The sequence below is a fragment of the Ochotona princeps genome, chromosome 1 (genome assembly GCF_030435755.1).
Source record: "Ochotona princeps isolate mOchPri1 chromosome 1, mOchPri1.hap1, whole genome shotgun sequence".
In the NCBI taxonomy this organism is placed as follows: Eukaryota; Metazoa; Chordata; class Mammalia; order Lagomorpha; family Ochotonidae; genus Ochotona; species Ochotona princeps.
In genome coordinates this window covers 22076738-22097216 of record NC_080832.1, presented here as the reverse complement: position 1 = coordinate 22097216, position 20479 = coordinate 22076738, and the positions used below count along the sequence as shown (strand labels likewise).

Here is a 20479-nt window from a genome sequence, read left to right as displayed (position 1 = left end):
TGCTGCTTTGATATACAAGAGTACTTCAAAAGTTTGTGAAAAATTAAAAAATAGCTTCGTTTCAGTGCAAAAATATTTTGAAAATTTACCCATTTTTTTTTCTGATATACATCCTGTGAGCTTTTCAAAAGTTTCATTTTGTGTTAGAGAGAAGCAGGAGAACGGAGAGACAGACGCACAGTGTTCGTGTCCACTGACTCACTCCCAGAATGACTGCAGCACCTGCAGCTTGGCTAAGCTGAAGCTGGAAATCAGGAACTTACTCCATGTCTCTCTTGTCAGCAGCAGAACATCACTTGCGCCATGACTGCCGTCTCCCAGGATCGGCCTTAGCTGGGACCAAAGCTGGAAGTCAGTCTAGGTGCTCTTAGGTGGGAAGCCAGTGTCTTCATTGACACTTTTTTTTTTAAATATAAGTTCACTGCCCAGATGACCACAATAGCCAGGCCTTGACTAAGCCAAAGCCAGGCACTAGGAATTCCATCCAGATTTCTCAGGTGGATGGCAGGAACCCAAACACTTAGGCCACCATCTGCTGCCTTTCCCAGGGCATTAGCAGGGGGCTGGATTGTAAGGGAAATAGCCAGGACTCCAATATTAGAATTGATTTATTCATTTATTTAGTTGAGAGGCTCAAACAAGACAGCGCTCCTGTCTGCAACTATGTACCACGTATTAGTGAGATCATCATGCAGTTTTCCTGTTTTCTTAAACACTGCTTTGAGAGTTAAGATTACCAGAATGTATCGAGTTCATGTGCCTCAGTCATTTGTCAGTTTTCAAAATGACGTCATTCATGGAGTAACACAAGTTTGCAAGAGTCAAAATGTTTGCTTCTCTTTAGCTTTGGTGGTTGTTTCTTGACCTTCCAGGATGATGTCACAAGCCCTCCACTGGCATGCTGAGATGCCTGGAATGGTGCGTCAGCAGTCATGATAGCAGAGGGAATTCCCTACTGCTTAATCATCAGCTTTGGGAGTTGAAGAACCTAAGTCACTTATTAACCAACAGGAAATACCTGTAACAGAGATTATATCTAGGCTACTTAATGAAGCAAAACTTCAGTGAGTGTGCTCAATTGATATTTTAAACTTTTTTTTTTCTGGAAAACATTGTGTCTTGCTGCTTATTTATGGTTATCATAATTTATAACAAACTAATAATTAGTTCAAAAACCAGTGTGAAAATGGAATTCATTCCTAACATTCCATTGGACAGACTGTGTAAGTTAAATAGTTCCTTCTGGGATAAACTTGTGATAGAATATAAATGGATTTTTTAAAAAGATACATTGCTAAATCAATTTTCATGCAAAAGTAAAATAGCAGCATTGACTGCAATTAACATTAAAACATCCTGTCATCTTTTTCACATACTAAATACTCAAATCTCAATAAAATCAATGTAAGTGAACATTGTAGCAATTTCAGAATTAAACATTTTAATTTCCCCTGCAGTTTGTAGGTCTTTAGAAATCATGCTTAGGGAGAAATGACATATTTAGCTATAATCTTTTTTTAAAGTTTATACCATCTTTATTTTTTTAGGACAGTTTTATGACCTCCATGGATAGATTGATTTCCTTAGTGGACTTTTTAATTATAGGTGCGAGTATTTGCTTGTGTTATGATTCACATTTAGATACTGGCTCACACCCATCAGTTTTCACAAAGAACAGACAGTGCCTTCTCTGCTGGTTTTATTTATTTTACTGATTAATGCTCTTTCCTGAGGAGTGGTACAGTATCACTCAATGAATAGTCCAAGTTCATTTTAGTCACATTTATGTAACAAGCATTCATTGAGCACTTCCATTTGTTAGTCACTGCGAGTGTAGAGGTAAGACACAGCTTCCAAGTATCCAGGTATGATCTTTTCAGGAAATACGTGAATTTGTGCCCACTTTGGTTTTAATTTCCGAAGTTTTACACCTGGTATCTACTACTTTACCCAATCTTGGATTCACACTCTCATTTTAATTATTTATGTCCTCTAAGCAGTAAATGAATTGTTTTTTATTCCCTTCCTTCCATCCCTAATGAATTACTTGCTATCAGCATTTTTAGATTGAGAGCTCACTTTTAGGAAAAAAAGTAACTATCTTTACGAAAGACTTTATTTTTTCAGGATGCTCAATATTTTATGAGTATTATGGCCTCAAATAATTTTTCTGTTAAATGTATTATTTGTGTATGAATAGCATTTGTAAGAGTTAAAAAACTTAATTTTCCCTGTTTTACAACTTATGCAGATTTACTGTATTATTATTATTTGATTTATCATTAAGTGAGGTAGGAGATTTGATGTCTGTATATCAGTTTTTTTAGCACATTTGTAAGTATTTAGTGACTTCAGTAACACAATTTTGAGTGAATAATATAGAGAAGAAAGTAAGCATCTTACAGCTTTCTGTCAACTGCATGCTCTCAGTGAATTCGTTTATTTTTTTTTTCAGAGAAATTAGGTCTAAATTTATCATTAATATTGAGTGTTAGTATATTTGTGGTAGCTTGACAAATCAGTGCAGAATGGACACAGTGTAAGAACAATCAGAACAGCATGGCATGGCAGGTCACGGATCCAGGAGAGAGGAGTGTGTCTTGTGATGTGCTGGTTTGTAAATCCATCTGCCTAGGAAAATTGATCATGCCTTTTTATATGCAAGAAATAGAGCTGGATCCTCTTAAAACTTTTGTGTACGCTTTTTATATTTCTTATTTGTTTTTGAAATTTGTTTTTTTTTTTTCTTTTTAGATTTTCATTTTACTTTTATTACAAAGTCAGATATACAGAGAGGAGGAGAGACAGAGAGGAAGTGGAGCTGCCGGGATTAGAACCAGCGACCATATGGGATCCTGGCGAGGACCTTAGCCACTAGGCCACGCCGCCAGGCCCGATTTGGTATATTTTTAAAGGAAGGTCTTTTTTAATGTCCTTCTAATAAATTTGCCTCTTGTATTTAAATCATTTTCACCAAAATAATCTTCAAATGTAAATTCTGTTACTACATTAGATCATCACAAAATGAAGTTTATTGAGTACTCATGAAGCAATGTTAATTTGCTGAAACTAGAAATTCTCCCAAAGGAAAGGTTACTTAAAATTTTGAGAAGCAAGTATTGTAGTTTCCAGTGCAATGATGCCACACTTTGAAATTCATACTTGTTGCACAATAAAACCATGAAATGTTCAAGAACATTGTTAAATATCCTATTCTAAACCCTAGTTCTTTTGATTTGTTTTCCTTTCCCCAGCTCTAACCTCTTTTTATATATTGTAGTGAAAATTCAGTTGGCCTAAACAGTTCTTTCCCACAAGGCTGTCCTCTTATCTTTGTCTTCTAGAGATACTGTATCTGTGCCAGCAGTGGCCTAAGGAGCCTTTGACTGCCAGCATTGTGTGTGATTTGAGAACCACAGGAACTCCGTCCAAGGGCCTCCTCTGTTATGTGTTACACTAAGATTACATCAGTCACAATGAGTTTTAAAGACCTGGTAGTTTTCAGAAATCCCTTTCTGAAATATAAGGGCACTAATGGAAGTAGTGGAACCTTAAAATAACTGAGCAGTCATTATCATGGGAGGAATAATGTGCAGAAAGCATTCATGATAAAAGTCCCCTCAGTTCTGTCTCAACATCTGCTTCCTCAAATGCTCTTTTTCCATAGTACACTTTCTTAAGTTTTCAGTCTTTCAAACCCTCTTTTCCTATCTCTGCTTTCTTTCACAGCCAAGCTTCCTCTTTTGGCATTCAATCCTCAAACCTGGGTAGTTTGGATTTCACTGTTCCCACGCTGCTGAAACTAATTTCTTTGGAGCCACTAACACAATTACAATACAAAGTTAAAGGTCTTCTCAATCTTTATCATTCCTGCTGGTACACTTGATATTGTCACATCCTCTATTAATCTTGTTCACTTCCATTCTGCAAATCCAGCTTTTGAAAGTATCTTCTGTAAGGCTGTCTTTACCTCACACCTGTAACTCTTTTATTCATATTTGATATTTAAATATAGACATAATTATAGTTATCTGCTGTTTGCCCCTCAAACTAAGAGTCCGGGTATACTGCCCGTGTTCACGCGCACAGCTTCTACTGAGTATTTCCTGTCAAGATCTCTAACAAACACATTCAATTTTCCATATATATAGATGTTACCTGGGGTCTGTTTTCATTACTGCATGGAATGTTTCTTCCACTCCTCTCACGATATTCTTCCCCTAGTACTTCCTAAACTCCTCTTATGTAATCATTATGTACCAATCTCTCAAGTTGTAAACTGGCAGAATGTCCTCTGTTCTTCCTTTTCTTTCCCCACGTCTTATTATTTATTAAAAAACCTATATACTCTAGCTTCAGATTTTTTTTTTTAAAGATTTATTCATTTTATTACAGTCAGATATACACAGAGAGGAGAGACAGAGAGGAAGATCTTCCGTCCGATGATTCACTCCCCAAGTGAGCCGCAACGGGCCGATGCGTGCCGATCCGAAGCCGGGAACCTGGAACCTCTTCCGGGTCTCCCATGCGGGTACAGTGTCCCAAGGCTTTGGGCCATCCTCAACTGCTTTCCCAGGCCACAAGCAGGGAGCTGGATGGGAAGTGGAGCTGCCGGGATTAGAACCGGCGCCCATATGGGATCCCGGGGCTTTCAAGGCGAGGACTTTAGCCGTTAGGTCACGCCGCCGGGCCCTAGCTTCAGATTTTTTAAAAAAGTCTAAAGATTTGTTTAGAATAGTAGCACGGAGAGAGAAGGAATGATTAGGGAAGAAACAGGAGAGACAAAGAGAAACCTTCCTTCCCTGTTTCTGACTACAGATGGTGCCTTGCCCGGGGCTGGAACAGGTTGAAAATGGTGGTTCATCCAGCTTCCTGTGTAAGTGGCAGGAGCCTAAGCACTTGGGCCACTTGCAGGCCACGCAGAGAGCTAGTTAAGAAGAGTAGCAGCAGGGATATGACCCAGCACCCATATAAATGCTGGCACTGAAACTATATTCATTTTTTCCCTAATTTCTCTTAAAAATTCAATATTTTACAATCATTCATACTGTGTTCATCAATTTTTCAGTTGTGTATGGGTACCTACTCACTGATTATGGAATTTACTGATGGAAAAAAAAAACCCCACAAGGCCCCTTTTCTCATTGGTGTTCATTTTAACAAGCCCTCTACAGGCAACTGATTACCTATTGCTTACAGGTGCCCTACCAAGAAATGCCAAATCATTTGGGTCCCAAGACCTCTTCAGCGTCTACTTAGTATAGCATGTTTTAGAAATGGTCTGCCGATAATATCCATCTCTACTCTCCTGCCCTAGATACTATGACATCACATGCCTCATGAGTCTCCTTCTTTGGAATGGATTTCCTGTTGACTCTTCTCATCTGACTGCTCAGATGGCCCCCTTTGGACTACAACAACGTCAAAACTCTTCCCCTACAGCACTCACAACTCTAAAGCCAGTTCCCATGCATGGCTTACAGCCGTGACATTGCTTCAGGCATTATTCTGCACTTTTGCAATGCGAGTTTGTAAATGTTTGTGGTGAGAGCTTTTTGCAAATTAATGTCACCCCTCAGACCTGGCTATCGGGTTGGGTTTTTTTAGCATGTGCCTATTTTGGTGCCTGAGGGATAGTTTGAAACTGTGAGATAATCTCTTCTTACGCACACTCTTTAACTATGTAGGCATCTAGGGTTACCTTATATCCTGGTCCTGCCTATGCATGATGTTATTCCCATGGGAAAATTTAGAATTAGAGTGAAATTACTAGCATGGAAATAATAAAAGCAGACAAATAATATGTATCATGTGTATATGTGTGTTTATGATTTTTGGTGGTATACACATACATATGCAGGAAAACACTTAAATACATTCATGGAAAATTGAAGTAAAATATGTTTACTTTGGGGCCCAAAATGTTTGAAATCCATACATAATTTTTGTAATGTGCATACTCATGGACTTTTTGAACACCTCTCATAAGTATATACATATATATGTATATTTGCATGTATTCTCTCATCTTTATTCATGGTGAATTATACTTTGTCATAGTCAACGTAGCCCGGCTTCTCTAGGCTCATCTTGTTAGCAGAACTGTTAATTGCCAAAAAAGGTTGATTGAATGCAGAAAATCCTGTACTTCCACTAGCAAATCAGCTTAAAACTTGTTTCCTGCCAAGGATGAGTCAGGAAAATTTTTAAATAAAAAGACTCAGTTCCTAACTTGAAGTCACAGACACGTTTCTAGAATTACAAATAGCATGTGTTACCACCTGTGAACCCAAAATATGCATTTTATGAGTGGCTCATAATATCCAATTCACTTGTGAAAAATTCTCCTTGTTAATATTACATTTGTATGAATTACTACACGGGCTCTATAATTTATTATACAAAGGGCCTTGAACTTTTTACACAAATCCTAAGAGCAGTAGCTCTTCTTTTCATTTTATGTGTGAGTTGCTGATAATTCAGACTTTGAAGGCAGTGTCACTAACATAATACTGTACTTGGGAAACCTTAAAAGAATTTCTTCCTATTGGAGTATTCCTGTAGGAGTCTTCTAGTTCACATTTTATCAACTATATGGTTAATATTATACCAACTATATGGTTCTTGATTTTTTCTGGATAATATCAATGAATAGAATTAATTAAGTTAAACTTATGTATGCTCTTTGTGTTATCAAAGGTTCCTACTTGGTGCCACTCCCAGCAGCAGAACTTGCCACCTGTGCAGACCTGGGGACTCTCTGTCAAGGTAGGAAACCCACAAAACATTACTCTCTTGAGCTGTTCTGATTTGTACTTCTTCCTTGAATAATGACATTATCATTGTTTTGTTGTTCATCTTAATGTTTCACTAGGAAAGCCAGAAACCAACAAAACAAAATAAAATTTTCCTGTGTTTTAGTTGCATTGGTGTGCATGCATTCAAGTGTGGAGAATGAATGTGTTCACACACCAGATGAGGTCATTTGCATAAGGCTCTGTGATGTTTTCCCCTCTCTTTTCCTCTTTCCTTCCCTCCCTGCCTCCCTGCCTCCCTTCCTCCGTACCTCCCTTCTCGTCTCCTCCCAGCTCTCTTCCTCCCCTCTCCTCTCCTCTCCTCTCCTCTCCTCTCCTCTCCTCTCTCCTCTCCTCTCCTCTTCTTTGCTCTCCTTTCCTCTCTTTCACAAGTTACACAGAGAAATGGGGATAGAAAGACAGAGAGAAATCTTCCATCCACTCCCCAAATGGCCATAGCAGCCAGACTGAAGCCTACGTGGACATTAGTGTCCAAGGATTTAGGCCATCCTCTATTACTTTCTCAGGTGAATTAGCAAAAAGCTGGAATTGGTGAGGAGTGACTGGGACCCAAGCCACTGCCCATGTGGGATGCTGGAACTGAAGGCAGTAGCGTAATTCACTACGCCATGGCTGTGACCCCAGCATGGAGTTTTTTTTTTTTTTTCAATTGTAAATTATTATAGGCAATTAAAAAGCATTGGTTTTCTTTTTCTTTTTCATTTCTTTTTTTTCTTCTGAAGAATATTGTAGAGACACAATAGAAATATAACCATACATTATTTTGAAGAAATATTTGTATTCATAAAGCTAGGAAGAAATTAAGTTAAATATTTAGTTAAGACCATGAGTCAATTTATGATGTTATATAACTTAACTCATAAGGGAAAAATGCTTTAACCGTGTATATGGTAATGTAACTGTGTTAATTATTGGTGCTTTGTGAGTATATTATGTCAGTGTTCTAATTATGCATTGTATATTAGGTACTTGCATGCTAAGTAATACACCAAGTGAGTTTAAAACAATAATATATCTTGAGTTAATTTTATCATTGCTCCTTCTAACTACTCAAAATCCGTTTTCATCCATTTGTCCTGTTGGATGCAAAGTAATACTTTCTATGTACCACATTAAGAATCACAGTCCTACCTTATGTAAAACCTGCATTTTATGTTAAAGCTATCATAGTGCAAAGGTGAAAGGCTAAGACGTTAGAGTTAGTGAGTGTAAATCTAAGCTTCTGTGGTTCCAGTGTGGGATCAGAACAGGCAGGCGGAGGGACTGTATTTCATTAGTGTATCTTCCCTTTCCCTTTAGAAATATTATGTTTTTGAAATTATTATCAATCCTCAATGAAAACTGCTATCTTAGTTTCTTTCTACGAACTCAGTAGTTTACAAGTTATATGAAATGAAAAAAATACTAATTTTATTTAGATGAAGATCTGCAGGTATAAAATTGGAAAGTTTTGTGTTTTTCATTTAATCTGAGATAACTATAATGTTGATTTTTTTGAATCAAAGAATCAGAAACCCAGCTTTTTCGGGTTTTGGTCTTGTATTCTAAGTGACCAAAATTCCATTTTCATCATAGAACTTATTGTTCATAATTAAAAAGCATTCAAAAAGAATTTCTATTCCTTCTTAAAGAATTCTTATTACGAAGTGTTATATACTTTGTAATGGAAAGTTATTTGCGTTTTAAATGGTACTGTTTTGAATCAAGAAACTATTTTATTACGGGCTTTTGGAAGATTAATTCTTTTAATGATCATGATGACAAATGGTTTATGTTTAGGTAATTTTTAAGATACATGTACACATACGTTTGGGCATTGTTGCATTTGAATGCCCATTGGACACAAGCGTATCCTGATAAAAGGTAAACTTTTGTGTGATGCTTATTTTTTTCTTCAGCTCTTGCAGCATCAAAGCTTTGCATAAAGGTTTAATCTTCTGAGGGTTTGGTAGTGTCAGGGTTATAATGCTTGGAAAATGTCTCTCCTGTGTAAGGCTTGCCCTGGGAAATACATTTTCTTCCAGTTCAGGGATGAGAGCCTGTCATTGATTGATGAAATCTATGTTCTTCATTTCTTTTTAGTTTTTTTTTTTTACTTCACCTGAAGAGATTTTATTTCTCTAGTTTCAGTTTCGTAACATGCATTCTGAAGGTCTGTAAAGACTACACACGAAAATGTTATCCACTTACAAGCTCAGAAACGGAGTTCTAGAAAATTTCACTGACATGCTGGGCAACCATCAACCTGTTAATGACAGATCTAGGCCTCCAATCTGTCATTTCTCTACTCTGTGCAAGTGCAAAATGACACATGACACCAAAGGTCATGTGATCTGATTCTTAATGTGCCATGGAACACATTGCTCTGATTTCATGCATTATAACCTTGCAGTCTGTTGTTACTGTCAAAATGTTTTTATTCTTCCTTTGTGTATTTTCATGCAATAATTATAGCTTAGTCTTCCATATTAACCTTCCTGTACTCCTTGCAAAATTATATCTTTCTTATCTTTATTAGCAGCTACTGTAAATTCTCCTAGTACTACATCACCCACTGCCACCACTAACATGACTGTTACTAATAGAATTGATAGACCAAAGAATGGTAAGAAATCATTACCTTTTATATTTGCGGTGTGTCTGACACAATAATATTATATTTTGAGGGTGGGAATATTTAGTGTTCCAATTAAGTTTCTCTTTGGAATCAAATGATCCATCAGTACTTTTGCAGTACAAGTAAAATAACTCCCTGATCGCTTGAGTTTTCTGTGTTAAGTACCAATGGAATGGGTAGATTTCCAGGTCTCCATTTTTGCAGTTTTAGCTGAAGTTTCTTTGAAAGAAATTTTTAAGATAAAAGCATTTAATTTTTTAAAAAATAATTTGCCTGATAGTGGACATCTGCTTTCTCAGATAACTATTCAGGAAACTAGTTTTGATAGGAATTTGTAATTTCAAAAAGCAAGCAATTTTAGTAACTTGATTTTTTTTATTGTATTCAGCTTTGTGTTCATGCATGTGTGACATTTACATAGGTTTTTATTTTACCTTGTTGATTTTGCATGTTGGATACAGTTGGTGAGAATGTGATTATGTCAATAGTTACAATTACGGTTTTGAATGACAAAATTAGCTTCTATTTTTCCACATATACTATTATTTTATTTATTTTTAAAGGCCTATTTCTTTCTTTCTTTCAATTTTTATCATTTTTCCATCATGCAGTTTTGTAAATAAAGGATTCCCCGCTTTCCCTCACTCTTCTCCCTCCTCAATTTTCCCTTCCACTGATCATTCCCATGTTATTACAGCAGTATAGTCCTGCAGCAAGAGTTATAAGGTCAGCATTCTGTCACCTACATGTACCATGGAATTGTAGGTATAGAGAAAACAAAAAATCTAGAATCATATTATAAAGGTCTAAGTAACTGTTTCTCTACAAATCTACATCTGGGAGTAGAAATGCATTCTGCAAGGTGTCTTCATTTCCAGGTACGCTAGCCTCCATTATAAAGTTCATCTATGAGAAAACACACACGCACACACACACACACACACACACACGTTCACCTAGAGATCTATTTATTTTATATTTTGTATGAATGTTGCATTACATCAGAGGGAACATATGATATTTGTCTTTTTGGGACTGGCTTATTTCCCCAAACATAATGGTCTCCAATTGGAACCATTTTGTTGCAAATGGTAGAATTTCCTTCTTTTTAATGGCTAAGTAGTATTCCATGGAGTTGATGTACCAGTTTGTTATACATTACTCTTTCAATGGAAGTCTGGATTTTTCCCATGCCTTCTGTATTGTGGATTGCGCTTCTATAAATATGGGATTGCAGGTCATTTTCTCATATGCAAATTTTACTTCCTTTGGATATATTCCCAGGAGTGGGTTAGGTAGGTCATATGGTAGATAAATTTCCAGTTGTTACCGTTCTCCATACTGTTTTTCATAGTTTCTACATGAGCTTACACTCCCACCAGCAGTTGAATGGGGTACCTTCTCCCCTACATCTATACTAGCAGATATTATTAGTGTATTTCTGAATGTAGGTTGATTTACTAGAGTTAGATGGAACCTTAATGTGGTTTTTAATTTCTCTGATAGCTAGAGAGCTCGAACATTTTTTTCATAGGTCTATTGTCTATTTGAATTTGTGCTTTTGAAAAATATCTGTTCATTTTCTTTGCCCATTTCTTCACAGAGTTGTTTGTTTTGCTGTCATTCAGTGTCTGAAGCTCTTTGTAAATCCTGAATATTAGGCCCTTATCTATTGTATAGTTTGTGAAGATTTTCTCTAGTTCTGTTGGTTTTTTCTTTGCTTTTTGACCATTTTCTTCCTGTACAAAAACTTCTTAGTTTGATGTGGTCTCATTTGTTTGCTTTGGCTTTGACTGCCTGTACTTTTGGTGACTTTCCTAAGAAGTGTTTACCAATTCCTGTATCTTGGATAGTGCTTCCCGTTTTTTCTTCTACTAGTTTAATGGTTTCTGGGTGAAGATTTAGGTCCTCAACTCATTTAGAGCTAAAATATCTTTCATTTTATATTTTCTTTAATTTGCAAATTTTTGTAACTTTCTTATATAGAATAAGAAAAAAAAGTAGAAAAGCCAAGTAAATTGAGTTATTAATTTAGCTTAGTATTAATACAGTCTACATAATTCAGTGTTAGTGATTCCAGTTCTTCTGTTAAAGAGAAATTCAATTCAGGTGATCATTTTATGGCCTCAAATAGAGTAATATTCTCCAACATGTGATACTGGAAACAAATTTTGTAAATCCCAATCACTTTGCTTGTTATGCCAAGACATCTATGATATATCATCAGAGGCCACAAACTCAATGAAAAAAAAAACATAATTCATTTTTTCTTTTGATTTCAGGGTTATAGCAACTTCCTCTGTAAGGACGTTTAAGTCGGAAGTATGGAACATTTTATGTGAAACATAGATGTAATTTTCATTAGGGTTATAAAGACATCAATTCAGAAACATGTTTATAGTTGTTCTGGTAGTTACACCAAGGAGATTTATGATGGAGCAAAAATTCCAACCACCCCCCAAAAGGCAAGAGCAGCTGAAGTTTCCAGTGTATATTTCACATGGACTCCAGCCAGCAGATGGGAATATTATAATTCCAACTAAGCATTCCACTCTTTGTATGCACATACAAAGAGCCTCTGTGGCATTCTCTCTCCAAAACTGGCACATCCTTTACTGCCCAAGAACATTTATAGGATGTTTCAGAGCCCTTGACTTGGTGGAGTGGAGCTGCATTCATTCAATCATGTCATTTCTGACATTCTTGAAGAAAGCCTTGTTCAGTCTGTCTCTCTCTGCGTCATAACCTTCAGTGGAGTTTGAACAAAGGAAGCAAATGCTAGTTAAAATGATTTATCTTAACCACATTAATGAAAAAGCATGATTCAGATGATTTTTAATCAAAAAGTAATTGAGAGTTTTCGCATATCCAAAACTCATCACATGGTAGAAATTTCTCAAAATTATGTATTTGATTTTGTATACAAGCTTAGACAGTTTTACTATATCTGTGACTCACCTATACCATTGAGATCTTTTACTTATTGACATTTTACTGAAAACATTTGTATTTACATTGCAAAATTAACTCAGTATTGTAAAATGAACATATAGTGCTTATTATAAAATATAAATAAAGGTGAAAACAAACAATTCTTATAATATCCTGTTGGCTTTAGAGCCTATGCTTTTATTTTCTCACTTCTTAAAATATCATTTATTTGAAAAGCAGTGAGTAAGAGGAAACAAAGAGGCAAGAAAGAAGAAAGAGTGGAAAAGAGAGGGTGAGACAAAGGGAAGGACTGTTGCAGGGTGCGAGCGAGATCACACCAGACATGTCTAAGCTTTATTAAGGAGTCTTTATTAATCAAGCTTGAAGACAACAGAGCACAATCACAAGTCCATACAGCAATCCACGTAATCATAATCCAACCAATCATAATCCCAAAAGAAACAAATGGTCATCATCCTTAAGTCCATCCATTAAGCTGAAAGACCTATGTCCCAGCTTCCCCAACAATATATATCATCCTAAGAGACATGCAACAAATAACCTGGACACACTCACAAAGAACCTGGACACACTGACAAAGCTGCAGACATTCACCTTTCCCTGGCTTCTCTGCCCACATTCTGCTACTGCTAGGCCTCACCCCTCCTGGAACTCCAGATAGTACACAGACCAGAAACAACATTATCATAGCCATTGTCCCACCTAAGCAGCACACAGGGACCATGGTCAGGGGATTACCTGTCCTGGGTCAGCCAAGAGTCGAGGTGCCAGAGTAATGGAAGCACCTGGCCAGAAAGAGAGTGAGAGCCCCTGCTTCATGGGCCTTTTTAAAGGGGCTTGTGAGGGGAGTGGTTACACAACAATGCAGTACCATCCCCTCTCAGTTGATAGGTGAGTCACAGGTGGGCAGGAGGGAATACCTAAGTGTTGTGGGCTAAAGAGTTGATTAATGCTCCTTAGGATGGGCAGGAACAGGAACTGGGCTTGTAGCTAAAAGCACCTAGACTAATTGGACTTCCAGTATCCTGGCTCATTTAGGATGTGGGGGAAGTGGTTGAGGATGCAATTACCATTCCATTGCTGTTAGGACCCACCTTCAGGACAGAGGTTGGGGGACACAGCCAAGTTTCATTTGTCCACTGTCAATGGGTGCTGGCCACCACAGGCTGCACCCCATAACAGGACGAAGGAAGGAACAAAGAAATGGAGGGAGAGGGGATAATGGGGAAAAGAAACAGTGGTGAGGAGGGAGAGAGAAAGAGGGAAGGGGAGGGAGGAAGGAAAGAAGAAAGAAACGGAGGCAGAGCAGAGCAGAGAAGGGGGACCTGAGAAACAGAGGGAGGTTAAAGAGGGAGAGAGAGGAAGGAAGGAAGAAACAGAGTGGAGAAGAGAGAGGGGGAAAGGGCAGAGAGACAGATAAGGAGAGAGAAAAAAAAAGAGAGGCAACAGGCTTCATGAGGCCGAAGCCAGGGACCAAAAGATCAAGCCGGGTTTCCCACACAGGTGCAAAGATCCAAGTGCTTGAGTCACATCTGGGGCCTCTAGGATACACGTTAGCAGGAAGCTTGAGGAGAAGTAGAAGAGCTTTTTTTTTTTTTTATTGGATATAATCAAATTTGATGTCATTGAGAATTACTTTTTCACCTTGGGAGTAAATGCCGTTTAATGTCTTATCCCAGATTATATAAAATTGTTCATGTGCTGTGAAGAGTTCTTATTCTTCAGGAAACTGATACAGCAAACACTCTCAGGGTAATGATCTGATGTGAATTCACTTTGTTCACAACTGTCACATCTGTTATCTGCCTGATCCAATTCCTTTCTCTCTTTGTTGTCAGAGTTTTATTGATGCTTTGTGCCTTATCCATTACATTCCTAGGAATTTATGATTATTTTGATTCAAAATCATGTCTTCTATGCCAGAAATATTCCTCTAGAACTATTAAATAGTAAATTTAGATGAGGTGACACAAGCAATTCAAATAAGGCTTTAGCTTCATTCGTTTTTATTATTGTTCCAGAACCTGGCTTATACAATATAAATTGTGAGGCAATTTCCAGTTTATTACATATGATAAGCTTTTCAATTAAAAATAACAGAGGATATTGGTATAATCCCAATTATATCTGCAGCTTTATATACCAGATACATTGAAGAAATAGGATACAGTAAAAGCCAAATGTAATTAACTTAGCACCTTTTTGAATAATCTCAGATCCAAAATAATGTTTGGTTTATGTTTTAAAATATGGCTTTCAAAATTTATTTTCAAACCTATCATTGAGAATTTCACACTATTGAATATATAATACATAAAACACTGTCATTTCTTTAAAAAATATTTATTTCCATTTATTATTATTATTATTGTTATTTTATGATACATTTCCATAGGCTGTGGGACTTCTCTTAACAACTCCCCAAAATCTCTCTCCCACACTGATTTCCCCTATATTGTTAGAATAGTGTAGTTCTTCAGAAACGGTCATAAGTCCATCATTGCATCCATGGAAATGGCAGGGGGTTCAGCATCCTATTGTCAAGATATATTTAACAATTTCAGTAGGAGTCCACTTTTTGATCTGGAATTGGATATGCATACTGCATTGTATCCTCACATCTGGCTATGATAGTCTCCATTGCATAGCTACTATACATGCCCTTAAATGAAAAGCCATAAAACAAAATCAACAACAGGAAGAAAAACCCAAATTTGCAATGCCATGCAGTTTAATTACATGCTAATGAATGTCTTTGGAGAAAGGAAAAAGAAGATAATCAGGTACCTTCTTGAAGAAAATGATGCTACTGTATTACTTATGAGTCAGTGAAGAATTTAATGGGAATAAAAACTGTTTTAAAGAAATGAAAATGAAAACAAAAGCATCAAAATCCATGAGATATAGTTTCCACTGATCTTTGTTGGTGAAATGTGTCTCCTAGAGACAACAAATAGATGGGTTTTGTTTTTTTCAATCCAGTCTACTAATCTATGACATTTGATTTATGGATTTAAGCTATTTACATTCAGGGTGAATATGAATAGGTGGTAATTTGGTCCTGTCATTTTCGCAGTGGGTTATTCATTGTTTGATTTAGTCTTCTGTCCTTATCTTACTGAGATGTTCTTCACATTTCCCATTGGATTTGGTGGGTGCTATTTTCTCTGTCAAGAGAACATCTTTAAGTATCATTTGTAGGGCAGGGCTGGAAGAGGCATACTCTTTGGGCATTTCTTGATTCAGGAAGAATTTTGCTTGGCTTTCAAAGACAAAGGAAAGCTTTGCTGCACAAATTATTCCGGTCAGACATTTTTTTTTTGCTGTTAGAATCTGGAATACATTGTTCCATTCTCTTCTGGCCTGTAGAGTTTCCTATGAGAGGTCAGTTGTGAGTCTCATTGCCATTCCTTTATATGTCAGTTGATTTTTTTCATGTACTCATTTAAGGATCTTTTCCTATGTTCAATTGAAGAGAGCTTGATTATCATATGTTGTGGTGAAGATTGCTTTTGGTCAAGCTTATTCGGAGTTCTGTGCCTCTCCTGGATGTTGTTTCATAATTCTTGTTCCATATTAGGGAAGTTTTCCTTTATTATTTCATTGAAGACATCGGAAACTCCCATAAGTTATATTTGGCCTTTTATTAGTGTCTCTTAATTGTTGCATACTTTTTTTTACCTTGACCCAGTTCTGTTTCCAGCTTTTTGATTGTTTCCCCATTGTGATAAAAAATATCTTCCAATTCTAAGATCCTTTCTTCTGCCTCCTTCATTCTATTAATGTGACTTTCCACTGGATTTTTAATTTGCTCTATTTTGTCCTTCATTCTCAATAATTTGGCTTGATTTTGTTTTAATGTTTTTATTTCCTGTGTGACATATTCCTTAAGTTGCTTGAAATCTTGTCTGGCTTCTCATTGTTGATAAGAAGCTTTATAACGAGTTATCTGAATTCTGTATCCCCCATTTCCTCAATGTATTCCTCAGTTAACTCTGAGGTTGGCAAGGTCTTTTGCTGCTTTGCAGGTGAGTCTTCAGCAGTAGTCATTGTGCCTCTGTCTCTTCTTTTGCTCTTGGTCATTGTACTTCTGGTCAGCAGATTCTTCTCCTTAGAGCAGGTTTCTAAGTTGTGTCACCCACAATTCTACAGTTCAATTTTACTGATTGCAGTTGGTACCTGGTTCTTTGTTTGCAGTCACTTGCGCTACTCCCTCCAGTTTCAGGCCTGGACTCTTGTGTTAGACTTCCACCACGGTTTCTGGAGCCCCATCTGCTGGCTCATCCCTCTCTACCTCTTGTGGTCCCATGGTGAGGTTGCACTGTTTTCTGTGCAACCTTTCTCCCCTTACTGGTTCAAGGAGTTCCCAGGATTAGGGAGACACTAGGTATCCTAAATAACTATGTTGTTGGTGGTGCTGATATTGCCAGAACATGCTGGCTGTTAAATCTGAAGGCCACTCAGACCTATTTTGACCTGCAAGTTGCCAAAGTCAGTATTGCTTTCCTGTGGGACCAATGCAATGCACTGAGCTTGAAGTGAGTTTGCTCCAAGCTCAGTGCATGCACTGTTTGTCCCTGCAATCTCAAATCCTTTGCCACACTGTACAAAATGGTGTCTGATATACCACAGGTGGAGTTCTGTATCTGCTGGCCATCAGGTCTGGGGGCTACCTTGACCTATTTTGGGTGGAATCTGTAGGATCCAACATTGGTGCAATGCACTGAGTCAGAAATAAGATTGTTCCCAGTTTAGTGCATGTGCAGTCCTGTCCCACGTTGCCTTTGCCTCCCTACACAAAATGACATCTGATTTGGCTCTGCTTGGGGTCTGGGCTGTAAAATCCACCTTGTTACTGTACTGCCTCTTTGGGATCTACTGCTGCTGTATCAGCTCCTCGAAAAATTAAGCAAATCAACAGGATGGGCAGTTCTTTGCCTGGGTTCACCTGCTGAGCTCTGGAGAAACCCCACCCCCCCATCCTACCTGGCTGTTGATGGAGCTTGGTCAACCCATGGAGTGCAGACGCTGGCCACAGGTGTAGCTCAAATCTTCACTCTCTAATGGCCACTGGGGTATCTGGTCACTGTGACACCATACCATTGTGTCTGCTGCTGTCCCATGTTCGTCAGACTCCAGGTACCCCCCTGTTGTCGGTCTTGTTCTCTCCTGTTTTCCAGAAGTGTGCCCTCTCTGCTTCACTCTAGCTAATGATTCTCTGTTTAAATGTGTCCTTACCTCAGTTCACCATCTTGATTCTCTCTAACACTGTCATTTCTGTGTCATGCAATAAACTGAGAGGAGTGTAAAATGTTGAATAAAAAAAAAAAGGCTGGATTGAAGAAAAACCTGCAGAAAGGAATACTGTTTTGTCACTGCAGCTGTAATGGAAGAAAGTAGGTTCTACTTTGAGTTCTACATGATTAGTAGGGTGATGAATTAAGAAAATAGATTGTAAATGCTTATTTTTTCCAAGAAATATCTCAAATTAATTCATTTGACCTGGATGTCATTATTAGGAAATAGATACATCTTTTGAAGTTTCTGGAAGGCTTGAATATTTATAAGTATACTTAACGTTGAGCCACTCCTGGAACTGTTAGGACCTGTATCACATTGGCTTAACAGCAGTCCTCTGGGGAAAGTTTTTCGGTACTTGCATAAAATTTCCACAACCATCAATGATTAAAAATACTGAATTTTAGTACTTTCCAATATTTTTTCTGGAAAGGAAGTGATGCATACTTATGTCACAGAAGTGTGCTTTAGGTCTCCATCTAGTGGTAGTTTTTTAGATCCTCTACAAATTCCAGGATGTATTTACAGAATATCCCTTGGAACCTAAATTAACTCTCGGTCTCCTATAACTTGAATATAGTCCCATTCAGAAAATCTCTGATTTGACGTTCCTCTGAATCATTAGAAAATGCATGATTTTAATTTCCTCTCAATCATTGTGAGAGCTCACAATATGAAGAATATAAAAAAAATCATTAAAATTTCTTAAATATGTTAGAAGTTGAAATAAACTAATTTGCCTAAATAAAACGTGCCCTGGAATTGTGGCAGTTTTTTTTTTTTTAATTTTATGATGCAGATGTACACTCTGGGATTTTCTGTCTCCCTCCCAATTCCCCTCCCCATTACTACGGAATGCGCCTTTAGTATTACAGTGGGTAGACTTTCATAAACAGTCATTAGTTCATCATTCCTCTAGTGTTTCCCAGCATTGTAGGAATGGATAATGTCAGAGAATCCAGCTTCCTACTGTCAGAATATATTCAGCAGTTTCACTGGGAGTCCATCTTTAGTCTGGATATAGAGGCATACAGTACTATGTCCCCACATCTGGACCTGTCAGTCTCCGCTACACTTCTGTTATTTAAGTATTTACTGTATTACGTGGGGCAGGGATGATGATTCTGTTGCTTAGGCATGAAACTACTCCTTCACTGGAATGACATTCCTTTTGTAGTGGGACTGGAATGTCCATTTCACTAGATCCAAAGTTTGTATGGGCATACTTTTGTATCTTCTGTGCTGCCTGTCCATGCTTTCATTAAATGTATTCCTCAATGTTATTTTAATTACATATTCTATATGTTCTGGATGTTTGTAAGACGTAGAGCATTATTATCATTCTTTGTTCAATAAGTATAATTTCATAGAAGAGATCAAATTATGTGCAGAGTCACTGCTTTGAAAATAGTGGGTATCAAAAACCCATACCAGTGAAGAAATATGAAACATACAGTTGATAATTTAGGAACAATGCATTTTCTCTACTAGCAACCTAGCTGGTAACCATCATCTGTAAGTTACAAAGGCCAATAGCCTTCCCTTGAAAAATAGCTTGGGAATTTTTCTGTGCTTGATTAGAAGGGATTTCTTATAGTTTGTGTAGAATGATATCATTGTAAATCTAAATGGTTTTGAATGAATATGAAATAGAATTAATGGACTAATCTTATTTCCAATGGGCAGATGGAATAATGTATAGAATATCTGTAGTGATTCAAAACAGCCTTCATCACCCCGAGGTCAAAGTACAGAACAAGGTGGCAGAATGGGTAAGTGAACTTGGGACATTTCGTTTGTGTTGTGACTCTTCAACTTCTTAAAACCTAGAAAACATTCTGGGTAAAATGTATGCAGGGCATCCTACAACACAAATTTGATGTGTTTTTGAAAAGAGAGGTACATTGTAAGAATATCAGTGTCTTGAATAAGAAAAGTACTATGCACATGGAAATGATTTTGATAGATATCCTTACTTATCAGATCAATACAGTATCATCTGTATTTTAAAAAATGAATTTCTTACTCTAATTTGTTGGATTGTTTGATGAAAATCAGAGCATTAAAAACTAATTTTTGTCACCTTATAAATACAATAGATGGATTTTTTCATCTTCTCTTCATACTAATTTTTGAATTTTCACTTCCTATCTCCAGTATGCTGTGAGACTTTGTACTTCTTTTAATTCTTGTTTCCATTATAGTTCAAATGTTAATATTTTTATGGAAAAGTCATTGATGTTTACATTCTGATTTAGAAAAGGTGACTTTTCTTATGTGTATGTATGTATATATATATATATATATAATTGACTAGAAAACATTGTCTTTTTTCTAAACACAGTGTTCAGAAAAAATTTGTAATAAGCGACTCTGCTGCAAAGTGAAGTCAACATTAAATACAATTGTTTTCAGTATGAAAAGTTGGTAGCAACAACTGATTCAAATACTAGCAGATGTGTTCAGTTGCTTCAGTTTTAAAGAGACTATATTCCTGCATCCCATTTTTCTCTGCAGCAATGTTCTTTCTGTTAAAATCAGGATGATTTCATAATTAGATTTCCTTCAACAGTTCTTTTTTTTTGTTTTCAAACAATACTCTGGTAATGTTATTAATCCTTAAAAATTGACATCACTAAATTTGTGCTAGCTAAAAGTGTAATTTCACATTTGCTCGCACTTCAGATGTGACTTTCACAATGTAATATCATGTTCATTTAAAACTAAGTTTGATGGGATCCTTTTCATCTTAGATGCAAGGTACTAAAGTAGATATTTATTTTGTCATGGAGAAAAT

At 36.9% G+C, this 20479-nt stretch overlaps 1 protein-coding gene across 4 annotated transcripts in view; it reads left to right on the top strand.

Annotated features, from left to right (window-relative positions):
• ADGRG6 (adhesion G protein-coupled receptor G6) overlaps positions 1 to 20479 on the top strand; it is a 134031-nt gene that overhangs the window by 66907 nt on the left and 46645 nt on the right. For 2 of the 4 annotated variants that reach the window (XM_058670923.1, XM_058670932.1), the window contains exons 5-7: positions 6700 to 6768; positions 9334 to 9420; positions 19369 to 19454. In XM_058670923.1, coding sequence (XP_058526906.1) covers positions 6700 to 6768; positions 9334 to 9420; positions 19369 to 19454 — 242 coding nt within the window. The remainder of the gene's footprint in view (positions 1 to 6699; positions 6769 to 9333; positions 9421 to 19368; positions 19455 to 20479) is intronic. The other 2 variants (XM_058670927.1, XM_058670936.1) reach the window with 1 other exon arrangement.